General features: G+C 41.8%; 1 protein-coding gene across 2 annotated transcripts in view; it reads left to right on the top strand.

The window, feature by feature from the left end:
• The window catches only part of LOC137944182 (uncharacterized), a 76,428-nt gene that overhangs the window by 40,028 nt on the left and 18,368 nt on the right, over nt 1-18,032 (top strand). Inside the window, exons 12-18 of one of the 2 annotated variants that reach the window (XM_068789754.1) lie at nt 1,234-1,366; nt 9,033-9,126; nt 9,913-10,238; nt 16,444-16,994; nt 17,100-17,163; nt 17,511-17,613; nt 17,706-17,878. In XM_068789754.1, the coding sequence (XP_068645855.1) occupies nt 1,234-1,366; nt 9,033-9,126; nt 9,913-10,238; nt 16,444-16,994; nt 17,100-17,163; nt 17,511-17,613; nt 17,706-17,878 (1,444 nt within the window). Of the gene's footprint in view, nt 1-1,233; nt 1,367-9,017; nt 9,127-9,912; nt 10,239-16,443; nt 16,995-17,099; nt 17,164-17,510; nt 17,614-17,705; nt 17,879-18,032 lie in introns of both variants that reach the window. The other variant, XM_068789753.1, reaches the window with a different exon arrangement.

Here is an 18,032-nt window from a genome sequence, read left to right as displayed (position 1 = left end):
TGGCTTTCTCCTTGGGTTAAAATTTTTCAAGGACCACCTTCATGGAAAGTTGCTCATTGAAGGGGATTTTAGAGTTGTTATTAGTTGGTGCTCTAGCATGGCCTCCCCTCCTGGCATCATTGGCCCACCATTTCTTCTATCTCTGACATTGTATTTACCATTTCATGTACTTGAAATCATATTTCTAGGTCAGCCAATTCCTCGGCTGATAGATTAGCTAAACTTGTAACATCCCTGCAGTCTCTCATTGTATGGGACGGTTACCCCACCTTGTAATTTTGCTCTATGCAGTTTTTTTAATATAACTCAGCATTATTTTAAAAAAAAAAAATGGAGTTAAGAGTCGACTTTTGACCCCTAAAGACGGCTGCTTCTCTAACGGAGCTCTTTCTCAATCTTCCTCTCTTCCTCTTTCCTTTTCCTCTCTCTTCCATTCAGTAATCCCTAAAGTCTACACATGTAATGAATACTTTTCTCTAAAAGCCCACCACCTGAAGATTTCTACCTACCGATAAACGTTTGATTGTTTCTTTATTTTTCCTTTTAGCCCAAATAGCTTCTGCAAAGCAGTTTGTGATAAATTGTTTCCTTGGGAGACAAAGATCCCTTTCAAAATTGAACCATAAGTCAGAAAAAAAACATTGGGAAGCACAGAGAAAAACCAAACTTAATAAAGCACCTCAATAAAACACCCCAAACCAAAAAGACAGACGGACAGTGACTGAAAATGTGGGTATTGCGCTCCTGCATTGCATTGCAAAATTTACAATTTAAATTATCAATCTGGCCTCTCCTAAGTAGCTGATCTGTAGTTAAAATTTTACCTTTGGAAGCAGACCAAAGAAATTGCTTAACTGTAGGAGGGACTGGGAATTTCCATGCAATAGCTGAAGCATCATGATAAGAAGAATAAAACATTACTATTTAAAAAAAGAAGAAGAATAAAACATTAAAAATCCATAAAAAGATGAAACTGTAAATACACCAGAAGGGGCTGACCCTTCAAACTAACTCATCATCACCTGACACTGTAAAGTGTGTCCTTATTACTAATAGGTGTTGTTGTCTTTATCAGTATTGACACGTGTCTTTATTATTTGTTTTCTATTTCTCTTATTTTTTGGTGTTCTACTGTTCTGCACATGAACTTTTATTAACTAGACTGTCCATATCTCACTTATTATGTGAATATTCCATCCATTACTTGATTTACTCTTATATCTTCTTTTCCAGACTTACCTATAGCGATCTCTGCCTTCAGATACCAGAATCCAAGTTTAGGCAGTGTTTGCTAACGACACTGGATATCTTGTTTAAGTTGATGTTTTCATATTATGAGGTCCTGAGCTTTCAGCCCGAGAAAAAGGTAACCAAATAACTTTTTTACCATTTCATTTTCCTAAAACTAATTTATCTTGGTAAAGTTTCTATGCATGTTGTTGATCAATTAGCTTTATTGGAAGCTGTTCAACCTTAAATTTTGTACTAATGTCCATCTTTAATTTGAGATAATAAGTTATTGCTTTTTGTTGGTTGACTTGCTAGGTTAGTATTTTTTTTTTAATTTCTTATTTTTCTTTACATTTCTATTAAGAAGCAATCAACCACCTGCTTATGTTTGTCTTGTCTTTTTTTTTTCTTTATTGCTTTTGAGATCAAATGTACAAGCAGGTAAACAGCCTTCAAATTACAGTATGAGAGAGTTTCCAACTACTAACAGAACTCTGGGAAACTCCCTCCTTAGCCAATTTGTCAGATACATGATTTGCAACTCTGATGGTGTGCTGTCAAGTTACAATGAATGAGGAACACAAGTCTTTGATTTTTTCGAAGAATATGGGTGGAGAAAGTTTTTTCGAGATGCCTTCGAGATTCTCGAGCGACGCCTCAAGCCTCCTGAGCGGAGCGTGCCCTATTGCACCCCCTCGGGATTGACACACCTCCATTCAAGAGCATGTCGTCATCATCCCCACCTCGCCTTTGCTGGCGAGACTTGACACAGAAACCGACGGCGAAAGACTTTGCCAGTAGAAGCAGCATGACACGTGAACGACGACTGCTTCCCAAGACGACCCATGAGCGATCCAGAGACGCCGAACCCTCCGCCCCCCCTCGAACCCCGGCCAACCTGATCACACGCCCCCACCTCCGCCCCCTCCACTGGTTCAACATTCCGTAGACTTCACATCCCTCACCCTCCTTGTCCAGGCCCTCTCTGACGGAACTAGCCTCCTTTCCAACGCCGCAGTGGTTACCACCCAGCCCTCTTGCTCCTCTAAGCCTCATATTTCGTTCTGGCTCAGCTCCTGATTTCTGCTTCCAGAAAAGCTGACTATCTCCCATATCAGTGGCCGTCACTGGCTGATCCTCTTCAGGACAGCAAAAGATAGGCGCTTGGCGAAGGCTGCCTTTGATGAAATCGATTCCCCTCTCGAGTGGCTGCTGGATTGGTCCCTAGACCTTATGTGCTTCCCGATGGGACAAAGGGTAACAGCCCAAGGAATCCCTGTTGAACTCCGGTGCTGACATACCACTGAATGCATTGCCGACATCTATGTGACATCCTTTGTCATGATGATCGTCCAACAGACAAAGTTTTACCTCCGTCTAAACCGACCAATAAGTGGCCATCAAAAACTCAAACTCATTTCTAGCACATTTGCTTTCTGTGTTCATCTTGTGTTTGGAAACTTGGAAACCCTATCCCCCATGATCCCCAACTCAGTTTCGCTTGCCATGACTTTGGCCCGGCTTGTGCTGAGTCAATTCGAGCTCTCGCCCCAACCCCCAACCCCCAACCCCCTTGACCCGGCACCAACTCTGGCCGAGTTCATTCACCCCCCTGTCAGTTGTCAAAATTCAAAAGTCAAATCTTCTCCCCCCGTTCCCTCGGGTGGCCTGCCCCTCCTGAGTCTGACAACCCCCTCTGCCGGATCTAACCTCCCATTCGATCATGGACACTTGGAACTGCTATTGGGGGTTCATCTTAGCTTTTCGGGATACTGCAATCTGTAGGTCAAATCCCATCGACCTGTCACCGAAACCGAAGCCTCCAGCCCTATCTTCTGGAGGCTTCCCATACTCTAGAAAAGATCCCTTTGACATCGCCTGCCTCTTCGAGTCGTGCGCTCCCCAACCCCCCCAAAAATCTCCCCCATGCCGATACGTGGCAGCCCCCTTGCTTCCACTTAATTCCTCGTTCACTGAGCCTCTCCCACCCCTTTCACATCCTAGTCAGTCAGCCTCTTGGGAAATCGACAAAAAATTACTTCCCTTTAGCCTTATGTCAAATCCTTAAGGACTGACTCAGCGATCAAGGCAACCCTTTGTCAAGTTTCCTGGATAAGGCTGACCAGGCACTTGATGACCGACATCACGACATTGATTCACATCTTCAGTGGAATATCGAGGCGCCAGACTCTTCACATCAACCCCCTCTTCCTGATATGTGGCTTCCGCTTCATTTCCCTTCCATCAGTCAGCCACCCACTACTATATCTATCCGAACCCCCCATTCTATGTCCCACCCCGCTCGCCATCATGAAGCCAAGTGCACACCTCCAACCCGAACTCTCTGATGCTGAATCCTCCAACCTGTCCACCACTACTCCGAACAAGCATACTTTTGTTGGCAAAATAAAATTCGGGCCCAAAATGCCCTGACCAAATCCTACGAATCCACTAATCTCCCAAATTGGGCCTGCCCCCGGGTGCCCAACGCTGTACACCAGCTAGCACTCCTGGTGATTCATGGAGGCTCTCTAGCCTCATGAATGGGAGAAGGTGGTGGAACTCGTCGTGAAATTTGGTGAAATCTACAACGGCAGGCTGAACAATGAGCCTGAACCAATCCCCCTAGTCCCCCTAAATTGATCATCCTCTCTTGGAATATTAGGGGAATCGGGTCGCGCTCCAAGCGAGCCACTTTCAAAGCTATCCTCCTCGAATTTAAACCATCGGTTGTAATCTTTCAGGAAACTGAGCTTCAATCTCTTAATAATTCTCTAATTCGTGAGCTTTGGTACTCCTTGGACCCGGAGTGGGCTGCTGTTAATGCCGTTGGCCATGCTGACGATATCCTCTTAATTTGGAACCCCAATAGCATTGAAGCCATTCTTACTACCTAGGCCATGTACTCCATTGGAATCCAGTTTCGGGACCGTTCGTTGGAACATTCTTGGGCCCTTGGGGTCATATATGGCCCCACTAGCCATAACGACTGCGCCAAATTCTGGGATGAATTCCTACACTTTGTCCAACTTTGGAACCTTCCCTAACTCCTCACGGGGGACTTCAATGCCATCCACCTTTGTTGTGAAAAATCCCATCTATCTAAAAAAAATCACCTCCACCATGCGGGCTTTCGCTGACCTCATCGGTCGCCTCGATCTTTTACAAATCCCTCTATCTGGAAAAGAGTTCACTTGGTCAAACGGGCAGACCCCCTCGGTTCTCTCCAAACTTGACAAATTCCTTGCAAATCTTGACTTGCTCCACTTGTATGGGAATACCTCTGGGCAAGTCCTCAACCGAGCTTGGTCGGACCACTGGCCGATTCAAATAAACACTCACTCCCCCTCCTGTGGCCGCTCTCCCTTCCGTCTTGAGAACTCTTGGTTGCTTAATCGTTGCTTTGCTACTAATCTCACCAGCTGGTGGCAAGCACTCCCAAATAACCCCAACCCTGGCTGGTCTCTCTCGCTAATGTTGAAAACTTTGAAAGCGAAGATTCGCCATTGGTCTAGCAACCGCCGTGCTGCTGTTGCTCATCGGAAAGACTGTTTGTAGCCGGATTTCGGAGCTCGATCTGTTGGAGGAGCGAAGGTCCTTTTCTACCCCTGAGCTAATTCTTTGAAATCAATTAAATCCTGACTTTCATGACATAATGTACACTGAAACCATTCTTTGGAAGTAGCGGGCCAGATTCAGTTGGCTGACTGATGGAGATGGAAACACTAAGTTTTTCCACTCCATCACCTCGGCTAGAAGGAGAGCTAACCGTATCACCTCCCTCAGCAGTGGAGATCAGGTGATCACGGATAACCCCTCTATCTGTAATGCTCCTGTTAAGTTTTTCTCAGACCTCTACACCAAGGAAACTTTCAACCGGCCTGGCCTGTCCTGCATCAACTTCAGCATCGTCGCATTGCTAGCCAGGATTCTGATCGTCTGGAGCGCATTCACCTCCACAGAAATCGACTGGGTCACTCTCGGGATGCCGAAAGACTGTGCCCCGGGGCCAGATGGCTTCAATGGGGAGTTCTACCGCCACCATTGGGAGACCATCCGAGAGGTTGTTTATGCTTTCGTCAACAACTTCCACCTCTGCGGAATCACACATCTTGCCATTGGTGCCTCCTCCATAGCCTTGATACCCAAGAAGATCAACACTGTACACCCTAACTACTTCAGGTTTATCAACATACAAGATCATTGGCCAAATCCTTGCCAATCGTCTTCATGAGGTCCTCCCGCAAGTCATCCACCCCTGCCAAAGCGCTTTAATAAGGATGCAACATTTTGGGTTCTACAATGGCGACAAATGGCATGGGTCACATTGTTTGGGGTCTATGGAAAGAGAGAAACAACAAAAAATTTAATAGAAAATCTCTTCCCAGAAATATTTTGTGCAATAGAATCATTGGCCAAGTGTCCTCCTGGGTACTCATGCGGAAGGAATTCCAGAACTTACAAGGATCAAATTTGTGTGGTAATTGGCGACTCATCGCGCCCTCCAGTAATGGAAGTTTGGTCTCCACTTCCAATAGGACACTTCAAATTAAACTTTGACAGAAGTGTGTTTGGTTGCCCCGGGCCGGCTGGATTTGGAGGAGTCATTCATGACGAGAAAGGGGATCTGCTTTTATCATATGCTGGACCAATTGGTATATCTGATTCAACCACTGTTGAGCTCTTCGGGCTGTATAATGGTTTAAAACTCTTCAGGCAAAAGCTGGTGGGCCCTCTCTGTGTTGAAGGAGATTCAAAAGTTGTTATCAATTGGTGTATGAATTCTTCAAAACCTCTTTGCCGGCATTGGGAATTATTTGAGGATATGTGTACTTTAATTTCCCAAATGTTTTGTAAATGGAAATTTATTCCTTAATCTGCTAATCACTTAGCAGATAATCAAGCTAAAGTAAGCGTTTCCCTCCAACAACTTGTTGTGGAGGAAGGCCTTCTTTAGTCAGGTATGTGTTCTTTCTTCTGCTTGCAATATATTCACACCTTATTTAAAAAAAAAAACAATGGCAGCACATGAGCTCCTTAACTCCTTCAAGTGAGCCAACCTTCCAAGAATTATCATTAAGCTCGATTTTGAAAAGGCGTTTAATCGTGTCAATTGGAAGCTGCTTGACCACTTCTTTGGCCAACTAGGATTTGGTACTCGTTGGCGCTTCTGGATGCGCAACTTCATCTCCAACGTTTCCTTCTCCCTTATGGTAAACAGTAAATCTTACGGGCACTTCAGCAGATCTGGGGGGATTAGACAGGGTGACCCACTGCCCCCTTTTCTCCTCAGCCTCATTGCTGAATACCTTTTTGCTACGTCAGGCATGCAAAATGCATCGGGTGGCTCAACCCCATCTCCGTTGACCCAAACCTGGATATTGCCATCCTCCAATATGCTGACAACACTATCCTTTTTGGCAAAGGCACGATGGACCAAGTAACCCACCTAAAAGCCTTGCTTAACCTATTTGAGCTCTCCTCCAGACTAAAAGTGAGTTGGGCCTAGTCATCCATCTATGGTTTCAACATTGACTAGTGTGTCCTTGAGGAAATGGCTGCTTACTTAGGATGTAAAATTGCTAATACCCTCTGCTCCTACCTTGGCTTGCCGTTGACTCATGGCACTCCCATATGGTGAGCATAGGTGATGGAACGCCTAGAGGGCGCTTGGCCACCTGGCAGGGTAAATTTCTCTCCAAGGCTGACAAACTCACCATTATCAAATCCTGTCTCCACGGTATTCCTAGCTATTTCCTCTCCCTATCTCACTGCTCCGCATTTGTCAGAAACCGATTAGAAGGCTTCAAGCGGTCTCTGGTGTGGCCCCATCGGGGAAATGAAATACCATCTCGTTAAATGGTCCGACGTGTCTAGCCAATGCATCTCGGAGGGTATAAAAGACATCGCAAAAATCAACTCTGCATACCTCATCAAATGGATTTGGCGATTCAACTCGTCTCCTGATCTGATATGGAGAGCTTTGGTTGTTGCTAAGGCAAACAAGATGAATGGTTGGTGGACTGATGGTGGCCGCCGTTATTTGCTGTCACCTATCTAGAGGAAAATCTCCTTCCTACTCCCCACTTTCTCGGAGGAGCTTAAGTGCTACCCGGGTAATGGGCACCTCACTAAATTCTAGATGGATTGGTGCTTGGGAGACAAACCCTTGGATAAAAGCTACGACTCCATCTCGTGCCTCTCTAGACTTCCGAATGCTTCCATCACGGACCTATGGTTCTGTTATGGCGGATGGAACCTCAATCTTCGCAAAGCTCTCACGGATTCTGAAGCTTTGCTGACCTCCAACCTTCTCTCATGCCTTGCAAATGTTAAATCCGTGACTACATTCCGGACATCCTTATTTGGACCCCTTGTACTAAAGGGTCATTGACTGTGGCTTCTACTTACAATCTTCTGTATGGCCCCAACTTCTATCAGCCTTGCCACCCTGCTGCCCTAGCCACCTACTCACCCCTTCTCGTACCAACTTTTTTACTTGGTATGCATGCGGAAACAAAATTCTCACCTCCGATGCTCTCATCAGGTGAGGAACTCATGTGCCTGCCGGCTCCAACATGTCCACTTTGCCACAACTCCTCAGAATCCACCAACCATATCCTTCTCCATTGCAATTTTTTCCAAGCCAACTGTGCCAACCTCCTCAACAGAATTGGAATACAATCCTGTGTTCCTCACAACTTGCCATCTATGATCCACTCCATCACATACTCCTGGCTCCCGAAGCTCGGAAAATTGCTTATCTCCAATTGCGTGGGGCACATCCCTTGGGCTCTTTGGACAAAGAGAAATAATGAGAAATTCCAGTTCAAATCCTCCCCAATCAAAGTGCTTGTTGAGAACTTTGCTGGCCAGGTTTCCACCTAGCTCCTCACGAAGAAGGAATTCCTTCATCTAAGTAGCTCGAATTTCTGAGGAAATTGGCACCGGATTGCTGCCATGGCCGGGCCCTCTCATGCCACTAACATGACAATGTGGTCTCCTCCCTCCCTAACCACTTCAAACTTAATTTTGATGGCAATGCTTTTGGCTGCTTGGGGCCAGCAGGGTTTGGTGGAGTAATCCACGATGAAAATAGCTGCCTTCGCTACTCTTTTGCTGGTCTTTTGAGCGTCTCCGACTCCAAGGCCGTCGAGTTTAATGGGCTGCTCCAGGGCCTCAAGATCTTCCGAGATCATCTCTCTGAACCCCTCATCATTGAAGGGGACTCAAAGGTGATCACTAACTGGTGTGCTAAGCGATCCCCTTCCCCCCCCCCGGCGGCATTGAGATACTTTTTTTAAAATTTGACTACCATGCTAAAAGGGGTTCATCCCTCCAAAACCTCATTGTGGAGGATGACCCCTCTCTATAGGTTGTATTTCTTCCTCTTTTTATAAATATCACACATTGCATAAAAAATATAAAAAATAGGATTGAATATTTATATGGTAGCTGCAGCTCCTGATTTGAGGTGTCACTGGGCTGTTCCTTCTGCCCATAACTTTATATCTCTTCTGTATCCTTGCAAACTGTCTCAGAAGTGAAATAATTTATTAAAATAGTTGTTGAATTTATAAATTATAGAAGCCGTACGTAGTAAATGAGAAATTAGTGCTCTATGACAACCAAATTTTTAGCAATTAATATTTTCTTTGATTTTTTATCTCATCAGTCAACAGTTTCTGTGATCTACTCTTACTGTTGTTGTTCATTTATTTCTTGACATTGGATATGGCTGCCTTCAGTAGTTTCTTTTCTTCTTGGAGTATGACATCCTTATTCAGGAATCAGATGTTCAGGTGTCAAAAGATAAGCAAAAGCAAAATGATACTTCTAACAATTCAACTTCTGGGGAGGGCATGGTGATGGAAGCTACGTGCTCAAGTGATCATGGTTAGTAAATATGGTTTCTGTTTGGTCCTGCTCTCAACTGATTCAACCTTTTCTTTCCTTTTTTCTTTATTAAATTTTTCTTTGTATTATACCTATGCTCTTCCTGATAAGACCCTTTCGATGAGATTAGATAAAATAGTAGGAACAAAAACAATTATGTGGCCTAAAAGGTTAAATGAGGAATCTTTTATTAATCTCTTTGTGATGATGGAAGTTTCATCAAATGGGAGAAGGAGAAGATAGGGTGCCCTTAGGATGAGCAAACTTATCTGTCACACTGCCCCTCTTCCCCAATGTTAGACCTTGACCAGTTCGTTGACCTGGACTAGGTCCAGTTTTCTAGGTTTTAATTCTCAAAACCTGGGAGCTTAAAAAACCAGGTGGTCTGGCCAAGTTTTGCATTACATAATCAGACAGGTTGAAGAAAAAGGAAGATGCTTCTTCTTCTTGTGGGAGGGATTCACCTACTTGACTTTCTTACTGATGGGAGAGCATGGGGGGGGGGGGGGGGGGGCTCTTCCTTTATGCAGAAAGGCAGGGTGGTGCTCCCCTTCCTCTCTATTTTGTTGTGAAATAAAGAGGAGGGTACTGGCATGCTCTGACCCTATCTTTCGGCATGAAGAGCAGATCTCCCTTCCCCTCTACATGCTGAAAGTGGAGAATGGGGTATTCTCCCCATTCCCCCATCTTTGTGTTTGTAGAAAGTAGGTCCTTATATGTTTTTTGCAGCATCATGTAACTCTTACCTTACCTTTATATCATGCTAATGAAGCATTTTGTGTGCAGCTGATGAACTTTCTGACAGTGAAACATCCACTAGCTATTCTCCCTTTGATGTGCTGAGAAATGATGCCATAGCATTTGTAGCACAAACTCTACAAAGAGGGCGGAAGAATCTTTGGCAACTTACAACAAGTCGTGTATCAGTATTACTTTCATCTTCAGCAGTTTGCTCGACAAGCACACACCATTTTTTGAGAAATTATGAAGATTTAAATGTGTTCATACTGGGTGGGGAAGCCTTCTGTGGAGTAGAAGCTATTGAGTTTAGACAAAAGCTTAAAGCTGTCTGTGAAAGTTATTTTACAGCTTTCCACCGGCAAAATATTTATGTATGTCAACTTTTCTTCTTCATTGGCTTTTAACTGTTTTCTTTAATAAAAAATTTCAAGCCAATATTTGCAATATTATTTTGTCTAGATATAATTTTTCTACAATTTTTGGTGTTATTACAATAGGCTTTTGTTATATGGATCATACTTAATTATGTTTTCCTATTTTTTTTTTTTTAATAACAGGCTTTTGTTATATGGATCATACTTAGTTATGTTTATGTGGTTTTGTTTTTTTGATGATGAAACATTTGTGAAGGGAAGAAGCAAGTAGAAATCTTCCTCAAATGTGAAAAACAAAAGCAAATGTGCAAAAATGAATGTTGTAAACCAAACAAAGAAAGAGGACTAATTAAAAATAATAAATAAACAATATACTACAGCTGAAATACATGCTTACATCATATTATAAGTCATTCAAACACACATAAATGTTTGTGTGTGTGTGTATGCACACATATATTAGAATAATTTCACTTAGTTCCACGATTAAAAGGATTTTGAGCTTATGATTTGGGAATGAGTAGTCATCAAATTCAATAGAGGAAAAAGGAAATAGGATGGCGAGAGAGGATGAGAGTAGATAACCCGATCGAGGACAACATCAAATCCATGAAGATCATAGGAATGATGCTTCTCTGCATTAGCAACTGGCGGGCGGAAGGATTGATGGTTTTGATTTAGTAGCTGAAAATGATGGGGAGAATGGATGGCATGTGAGGGTGAAAAGAAGACAAAATTATAGTGGAAGAAATTTGTTAAGGAAGAAAGAGAAAAGGTTTCACTATGAGCGAATAGTGTTGAAGATGGAAGAATTGGGTAGGGAGCATTGACATCACTTAAATATCTCTGTTACAAATGGTGAAAAACAATCATTCATTCAAATTTCATTTACAATTGGTCATTCCTTCATTCTACAATTCGAGGCTATCACATAAGATAATGCTAATTGAGTTTCAAGCAAAGAGATCTGGATGGATAATTCTCAATTTGTCCTTTTGGTTTTTCAATATAAAGGTCTATTGGAATGCATGATTATTCTTATTTGAGATTCACTTGTGTTAGCTAGGATTTATATTCTTCAATGTTCTGCTGATGATTTGGTTGGTTTAAGTTTTATAATGCTTTGAGATCTGTTATTCAACAACAAATTCTACCTGATGAGCCTTCAATGACAAAAACAACTTCACTTGATCCAAAATGTTGGCCAAATCAACAAATTTATGCAGAAGATGTTACCATTCTTTTTCCAACTTGTCTTTTATTGGAAGTGTTGGATTTTTTTGGTGAAACCTGGTTCCATCCCAAAATGACTTGCTATTTAGGAAGTTTATTGCTCAACCCTACAATCCATTAACTTGTCAATTTTTCAATGTTGATTTTTTTCTCACTCAACACTCCCCTTCACGTCCAGGCTTATTCATAATGGGTATGAGACGTGGGCACAAACCCTCTAATGGGGCACATAGACTCCTTCATGGAGCCCACAACACACACTCCTACCTCATGGAGGCTATAATAGATACTCTTACCTCATGGAACCATCAACACAGATAACTTGGTGAAGACAAACTGGGCCTGGCTTTGGTCCAAAACACACAACTTGCTCTGACACTAAGTTGGATTTTTTGGGTTGAGCTCGGTTCCATCCCAAAATTATTAGCCACCTAGGAGGCCTATTTCTCAACATTATAACCCACTTAGAAGGAAAACTTATGGAATTCTGTTTTGGCAACAGTGAAGTGGAAGCTGAAAAAATGTAATGTAACTGAATCTCACATCACTGAGATTTTTGTATTCACCGCAAATATTTTTTTTTGAGGAAAAATAGGTGGCCCATTCGGTTATCATGTGCGGAAATTGTAGTGCACTTTTATCTTCCTTCAATACTACTAAAATTCCATGTAAAATTCCATGTGACTCGAACTATGCTTGGAGCAATTCCATCCCATTTGGTCCATATTGTATCTGGCTTTGTATCATTGGTCTACCAATTGAACTGCGATCTGAGGAGGTTTTTCAGTAAATTGCAGAACGGTTTGGTGTTTATCAATAGATGGAAGAAAATACCTAGCAATATAGAAGAATGGATTATGCTTGAATTCAGATTCTTCCAACAAGACAACCTTTGTAAAAAATGAAACTAAACCTATCATTGGGAGAGGAAACATTCGTCATCTCTGTTCAATCGGAGGATGAAGATCAATCTTCCATTTTTTTTTTTTTTGAAATGTCAATCTTCCATTTTGAAATCTAGACGACTCAAACATGAATGAGTTACTCATACTCAGCAACAAAAAACTTGTTCAATCTGATGAGACACTGAATGAGTTATCTCTTCCTTCGCTGGCTCATTTTTTTAAGGAACATAACAGGTCGGAAATTCAAAATTTGAATTCTGATTCTAAAAAAGGTTCCAGGAATCTGCCCCAAAATTGAATGAGATGCTTCAATTTTGGATCTTCCCAAGAATGGAGTTACATTTCAAGCTGGCATTATTGACCAAATCTCAGCTGAAATCCCTATGGATATCCCCCAACTTCTATCAGTCATAAATAACCCAATCAATTCTCCATCAAACCTTCTGCCAAATCACCTACAGAAGTCCAACAAATTCTCGAGATAGAAGACTTTGCCCTAGGTGGTATCTTAATTGGCAAAAAAATAGTCCTATATGTATCAATAAGTAAAAAGATCTTGGGTATTTTAGTATGGAAAGAGGGTTTTTAACTTGGCTAGTCATTTTGGGATTGCTAGACCCAACTTTATCATTGTACTAGAGTGAGGTTGGTGGAGGCCGAAGCAAGAGAACTTTCATACAATGTTTAAATTGGGTCCAGGTCCATCCCAGGATGACTGACCAAGTTAAAACACCACTTTCACAACTAATAAATGTAAGATCTTTGTATTCATCGATCTATGTGGGGAATATTCTTTATCATTAATCGAATTTGATGTCTGGAGTCTAACTCTCATATCAGAGCATCAAGGATTTGATTCATATTAATGATATTGTGGTGGATCTCTAGTGCACAAAAGTCATTATTGCTGTCGGTGGCCAGGTTGGTGAGGTCTTCGATTGGGAGGAAGACACCAAGATGGGATGGGGTGACTTGATAAGGCTGTGCTCAAATTCTTCTTCACAGATCTCTCGTGGCCAATACTTGAGGTACTATTGTTTTGGCTGGGCACCATTACACAATCTCTCAAGTAGGTGCTGGTGAGAATACTTGCTTTTTGGTGATGCAAGAGAGAAATTTCACTCAGGCTCTAGCATGCTGGCCTTCTTCCAGTCAGAGGGCTTATCAGGCATTTGCCTCAGCAATCCAGGAAATGAAAAGATTGATTCTGGTGTTTAATTCAAATTATTTTCCCATATTACCTTACACATCTCCCTAGATGTAGACCCAAGCACCAACTCATTCTCCCCCTATCAGATCCCTTCCCTTGTTAGACCCCCTAATGATCCTTGACACTTCTCACCTTATCTACTCCCCATCAGAGACTTTCCAACTCTCTGGATAGCCCCTTCAGCTCCCTACCAACCACCTACAAGATCCATTATACCCCTTTGGCCCACCAAGATAAACCTGCTGTCACACGCTTATCTGCCAATAGTCAACTTCCCATCCTTTCCTGTCCTCACTCCCCCTTAACTGAATAGGCAAACATTCCTATCTCAGACCTTCATAGCTGGGCCCATGAAAAATGACCTCATCCCAGATCAGAAATAAACCACCAAATCCAAACCATCTATACCATGCCTCCACCTTTTCCCAAAATGCTGCAGCCAACACAAATTACCACCCCCACCCCCACCCCCAAACTAATGTCAACTTTTGCCCGATTACTTTGGTCTTTAGTGCTTATAAAATTATCAACAAAGTCCTTGCCAATTGCCTCATGAAAGTTCTCCACAAGGTTGACTAGAACCAATGTGTTTTTATCTGTAGAAGACATACTTAATGCAGTGGTCACATCCGAGATAATTGACTATTTTAAAAAGAATAATTCAAGCCGAGTTGTGATTAAGTTAGACCTTGAAAAAACCCTTGATAGTGTGAACTAGAACCTTTTTTTTTGTTTTTTGAATAGGTGAGAAATTTCATTGAAGATAGAAATTAAATAAATATAAAAGAAGGGCAAGAAATGGCCCATAAGCAAACCTCATCCCATATCTAGAGGGAATGAGTCACCCACAACTATATCATGCAAATGAACCCCAAATTGAGCTAAAGAATCTCCATTATAGTTTGCACATTGCGACTTTTCATGGCAAGTCTGGATGAAGATATTTCAGAAGATTGGTCTCCAAATGGGGCTACATCAGGACCTTGTTGGCACCTTTGAGATGGTTATGGGGATGCACCTTCTTAAGCTGGGCAAGATAATTCTCTTGGCATGCCTTGCGCATGTCCCATGGTGTATATGGCTAGAGAGAAACAACCAGAGATTCAATTCCAAGGCTAGCAACCCGGATAATATAGCGTCTCAGGCAGTGGGCCTTATTTCGAGCTGGCTCCATTCTAGGAAGGAGTTTGCTTCTCTATCGGGGGTCTCCCTTCGAGAAAATTGGGGTTTGATAGCACACATGGCGGGCCCTCGTAGGAATCCGGTTATGGCCACCTGGGATCCTCCCCCTTACGACTGCATCAAACTCAATTTTGATGGCAGGGCTTTAGGCTATCCTGGGCTGGCTGGAGCTGGTGGTGTTTTCAAAGATAGCAGTGGAGACCCTATTTTATCCTATGCAGGACCGGTGGATATCGCTGATTCAAATACTACTGAAGTGAGTGCTCTTCTGTTCGGCCTCCAAATCTTTAAAGAGTGGCTCCATGACAAACTGATTATTGAAGGCGATTCAAAGACTGTCATCAGCTGGTGTTCAAAAGAAAGCTCCCCTCCTTGGCGCCACTGGCCAATCATTGATTGTATTGCTGACATTGTGTCATCCATTTATTGTAATTGGAACCTCGTTCCTAGATCAACCAATTATTAAAGCTGATAAATTGGCAAAATTGGGAACCTCCCAGCAATCTTTCATTGTTTGGGAAGGCTTCCCCTCGTGTAATTAGCTCGTTTGAGCTCTCATAATAAAATTCAACATCATTTAAAAAAAAAAACATACGTCAAACCTATACAAATTGAATGAATCTCGTCATAGACACCACCATGGAGGATCACCTTGGCTGTGAGCCAACTAATAACCAACATAGAATCTCTTTCAATAACGAAGGGAGCAGTGAAGAATTGCTTATAGAGCCTTAAATCATGGAGGAGAGCATGGAATTTGCCTCTGTGGAGTCACAAATACCTAGGGGAACGAAGAAAACATGTAGGACGACACCTGAATGATCTCTAAAGAGATTTCTTTTCCTACGGGACCCGGAATGCCTTTAGAACTTTCATCAAATTTTGTTTAATCTAACCCTTTTGAGGAGAGGACCTTTCTAGAACTGAAGCATGCCTTGGGGAGAAGATAACCATGTCCTTCCAATGCTCCCTAGGACAGCGCTATGGAGATGACTAATAGCAGTAAATTTACTTGTATATTGAATTGCATGCTCAATAGCACCTCTTATAGACCAGGAAGTGATTTCAATGGTCTGACTATTCTCCTCTTCCCAAAGAGCCCAGAATACAGCACCAAAGGCTGCTTGCCATAACAATTTGCCCGGATTTGGAAGAGGCCCTTTAATGATTATGGGTTTTGGCAAAAAATGGAAGGTGTGAATGAAGAGTGTTGTATCCTCTGCTTCCTTCTCATTAGAATAAATGGTGGTGCCTATGGCTACTTCAAGGGTTCAAGGGGGACTCTATCAGAACGACCCAATGTCCCCTATGCTTTTCAACTTGATGGGTGAAGCTCTACTTAACCTTTCCTCATGGCCAAAAGGAATTCTTGGCTGCAACCACGATGACAGTTGGCAAGATCCTTCATGGTGTTTTTATCTTTCTACCAGGATATTTGTAATAAATATGGTTCTCTTTAGATCCAATGTTGTAATAGTTTGTGCAGTACAAGTAGTATGGCAGTGTCTTAGGTGCATGCTGGTTTTCATTTGCATTCTCTTATTGAGGGAGGATTCTTTTCTGCTTCAGATTGCTATTTCTCATGTTTTTTGGTTTAATTCTATATTTTTTTTGGCTTAAATAGATTTTCCTGAATGATATGATCTCCTAAGATGAACATGCTTTATTTCAGGCATTCAAGATGGTCTTGGAGAAGGAAACTTGGCTCAAAATATCTCCTGAAACAATACAAGTGATTGGCCTAGCAGGCCTCCTTGGTGATGGAGCCCCAATTATTGCTCCGTCAAATGGGACTGACACTAAGATTTCAGTGCTTCCTTCCAGGAAATTATCTGATGCAGGAGAAATGTGCAGCCAGAAGAATGGCTTTGCTCAATGGTTAAAACTTGGGAACCCCTTTTCTTCAAATTTGACATATGCATCTAATGAATCTCCCGATCATCCTCTACTCATTAATGGGACCATGGGCTCTTGTGTGATTGATGGAAAACAGACTGATGTACCCCTTAACAACTGCCATTCTATTAAAACTGTTGTTGGAAGTCATATGAATGGAAATTCTCCTGTAGATGATGAAAATGAAGATCTGCATGCTGACTTCATTGATGAAGATAGTCAGCTTCCAAGTCGCATTTCCAGGCCTCAAAATGCTAGAAATCAATCTATACATTCTAATAATGCGGACATTACAGCTTATACAGGATCTTCACTTTGTCTCCTCAGGTGAGCTTGTGCTTTAGATTCAAGAACTCATTTTATCTATAATTGTTGTTGATTTATTCTCCATGAAATTAACATAATTTTAGTTTAAACACTTATTTGGACAAGGTTGATGGACAAGTATGCGAGGCTCATGCAGAAACTTGAAATAGTTAATGTTGAGTTCTTCAAGGTATGTCCATATGCTTTTAAAAAGAAAAATAGTATGTCCATATGCTTTTAAAAAAAATTATATGTCCATATTGAGTTGCTTATGTATAGGATGAATTTTAAGTGCTTAACTTAATGAACTTGTCTTTTCTGGAGTTCTTAATATTTCCTGACTAGACATTCTAAACAGTGTCTTAGTCATATACTTAACATTGGTCATTGGTCTGTTATGTTTAAATTAACATGGTTAGTACTTATATATAGGTTGTGAATGCTGGGCCAACATGACATATTAAGCACTGACAACATTTATATCTTTGTCTTTATGCTTCAGTTTCTCTACTTTTCTCAATTATTTGGTTGTTGCAGGGTATCTGCCAGTTATTTGAGCTCTTTTTTCATTTTATATATGAAACATTTGGTCAACGGGAGACATGCCTTAGTGTACAAGGGCCACAAGATTCTTTGACAGGTATGATCTTTTGTCTATTGACTTGTGTTCCCAGGCCCAAAAAATTGAAAAGAACATCAAATTATAATAATATTTTATTCTGTGATATACAGTTCGGCTAAAAACAGCCTTATCAAGAATAACACAAGATTGTGATCAGTGGATAAAGCCTCAAACAGTATCAAACACTGGGTCTTCTCCTACTTCTTCGAGCACATCCTTTACACATATGGATGTAACACCTACAAGTCCTAGTCTCGCACCAAATACTTCATTTGGACTCAAGGTATTTCTGATCCACTCTTGTGGCATTGGAATGTCTTTTTTGAAATTTCTGATATTGTAACATCTATTCAATGTACTTGGTCTCATGTTCCTAGATTAACAAATTCCTTTGCTGATTTGCTTGCTAAGTGAGGAGCCTCCCTCCATTCTCTTGT

Source organism: Aristolochia californica, unplaced genomic scaffold, assembly GCF_029961685.1.
Source record: "Aristolochia californica isolate CCGP_79_NKW_82.1479 unplaced genomic scaffold, dmAriCali1.0.hap1 SCAF_11, whole genome shotgun sequence".
NCBI lineage: Eukaryota > Viridiplantae > Streptophyta > Magnoliopsida > Piperales > Aristolochiaceae > Aristolochia > Aristolochia californica.
This window is presented reverse-complemented; position numbering and strand designations above follow the sequence as displayed.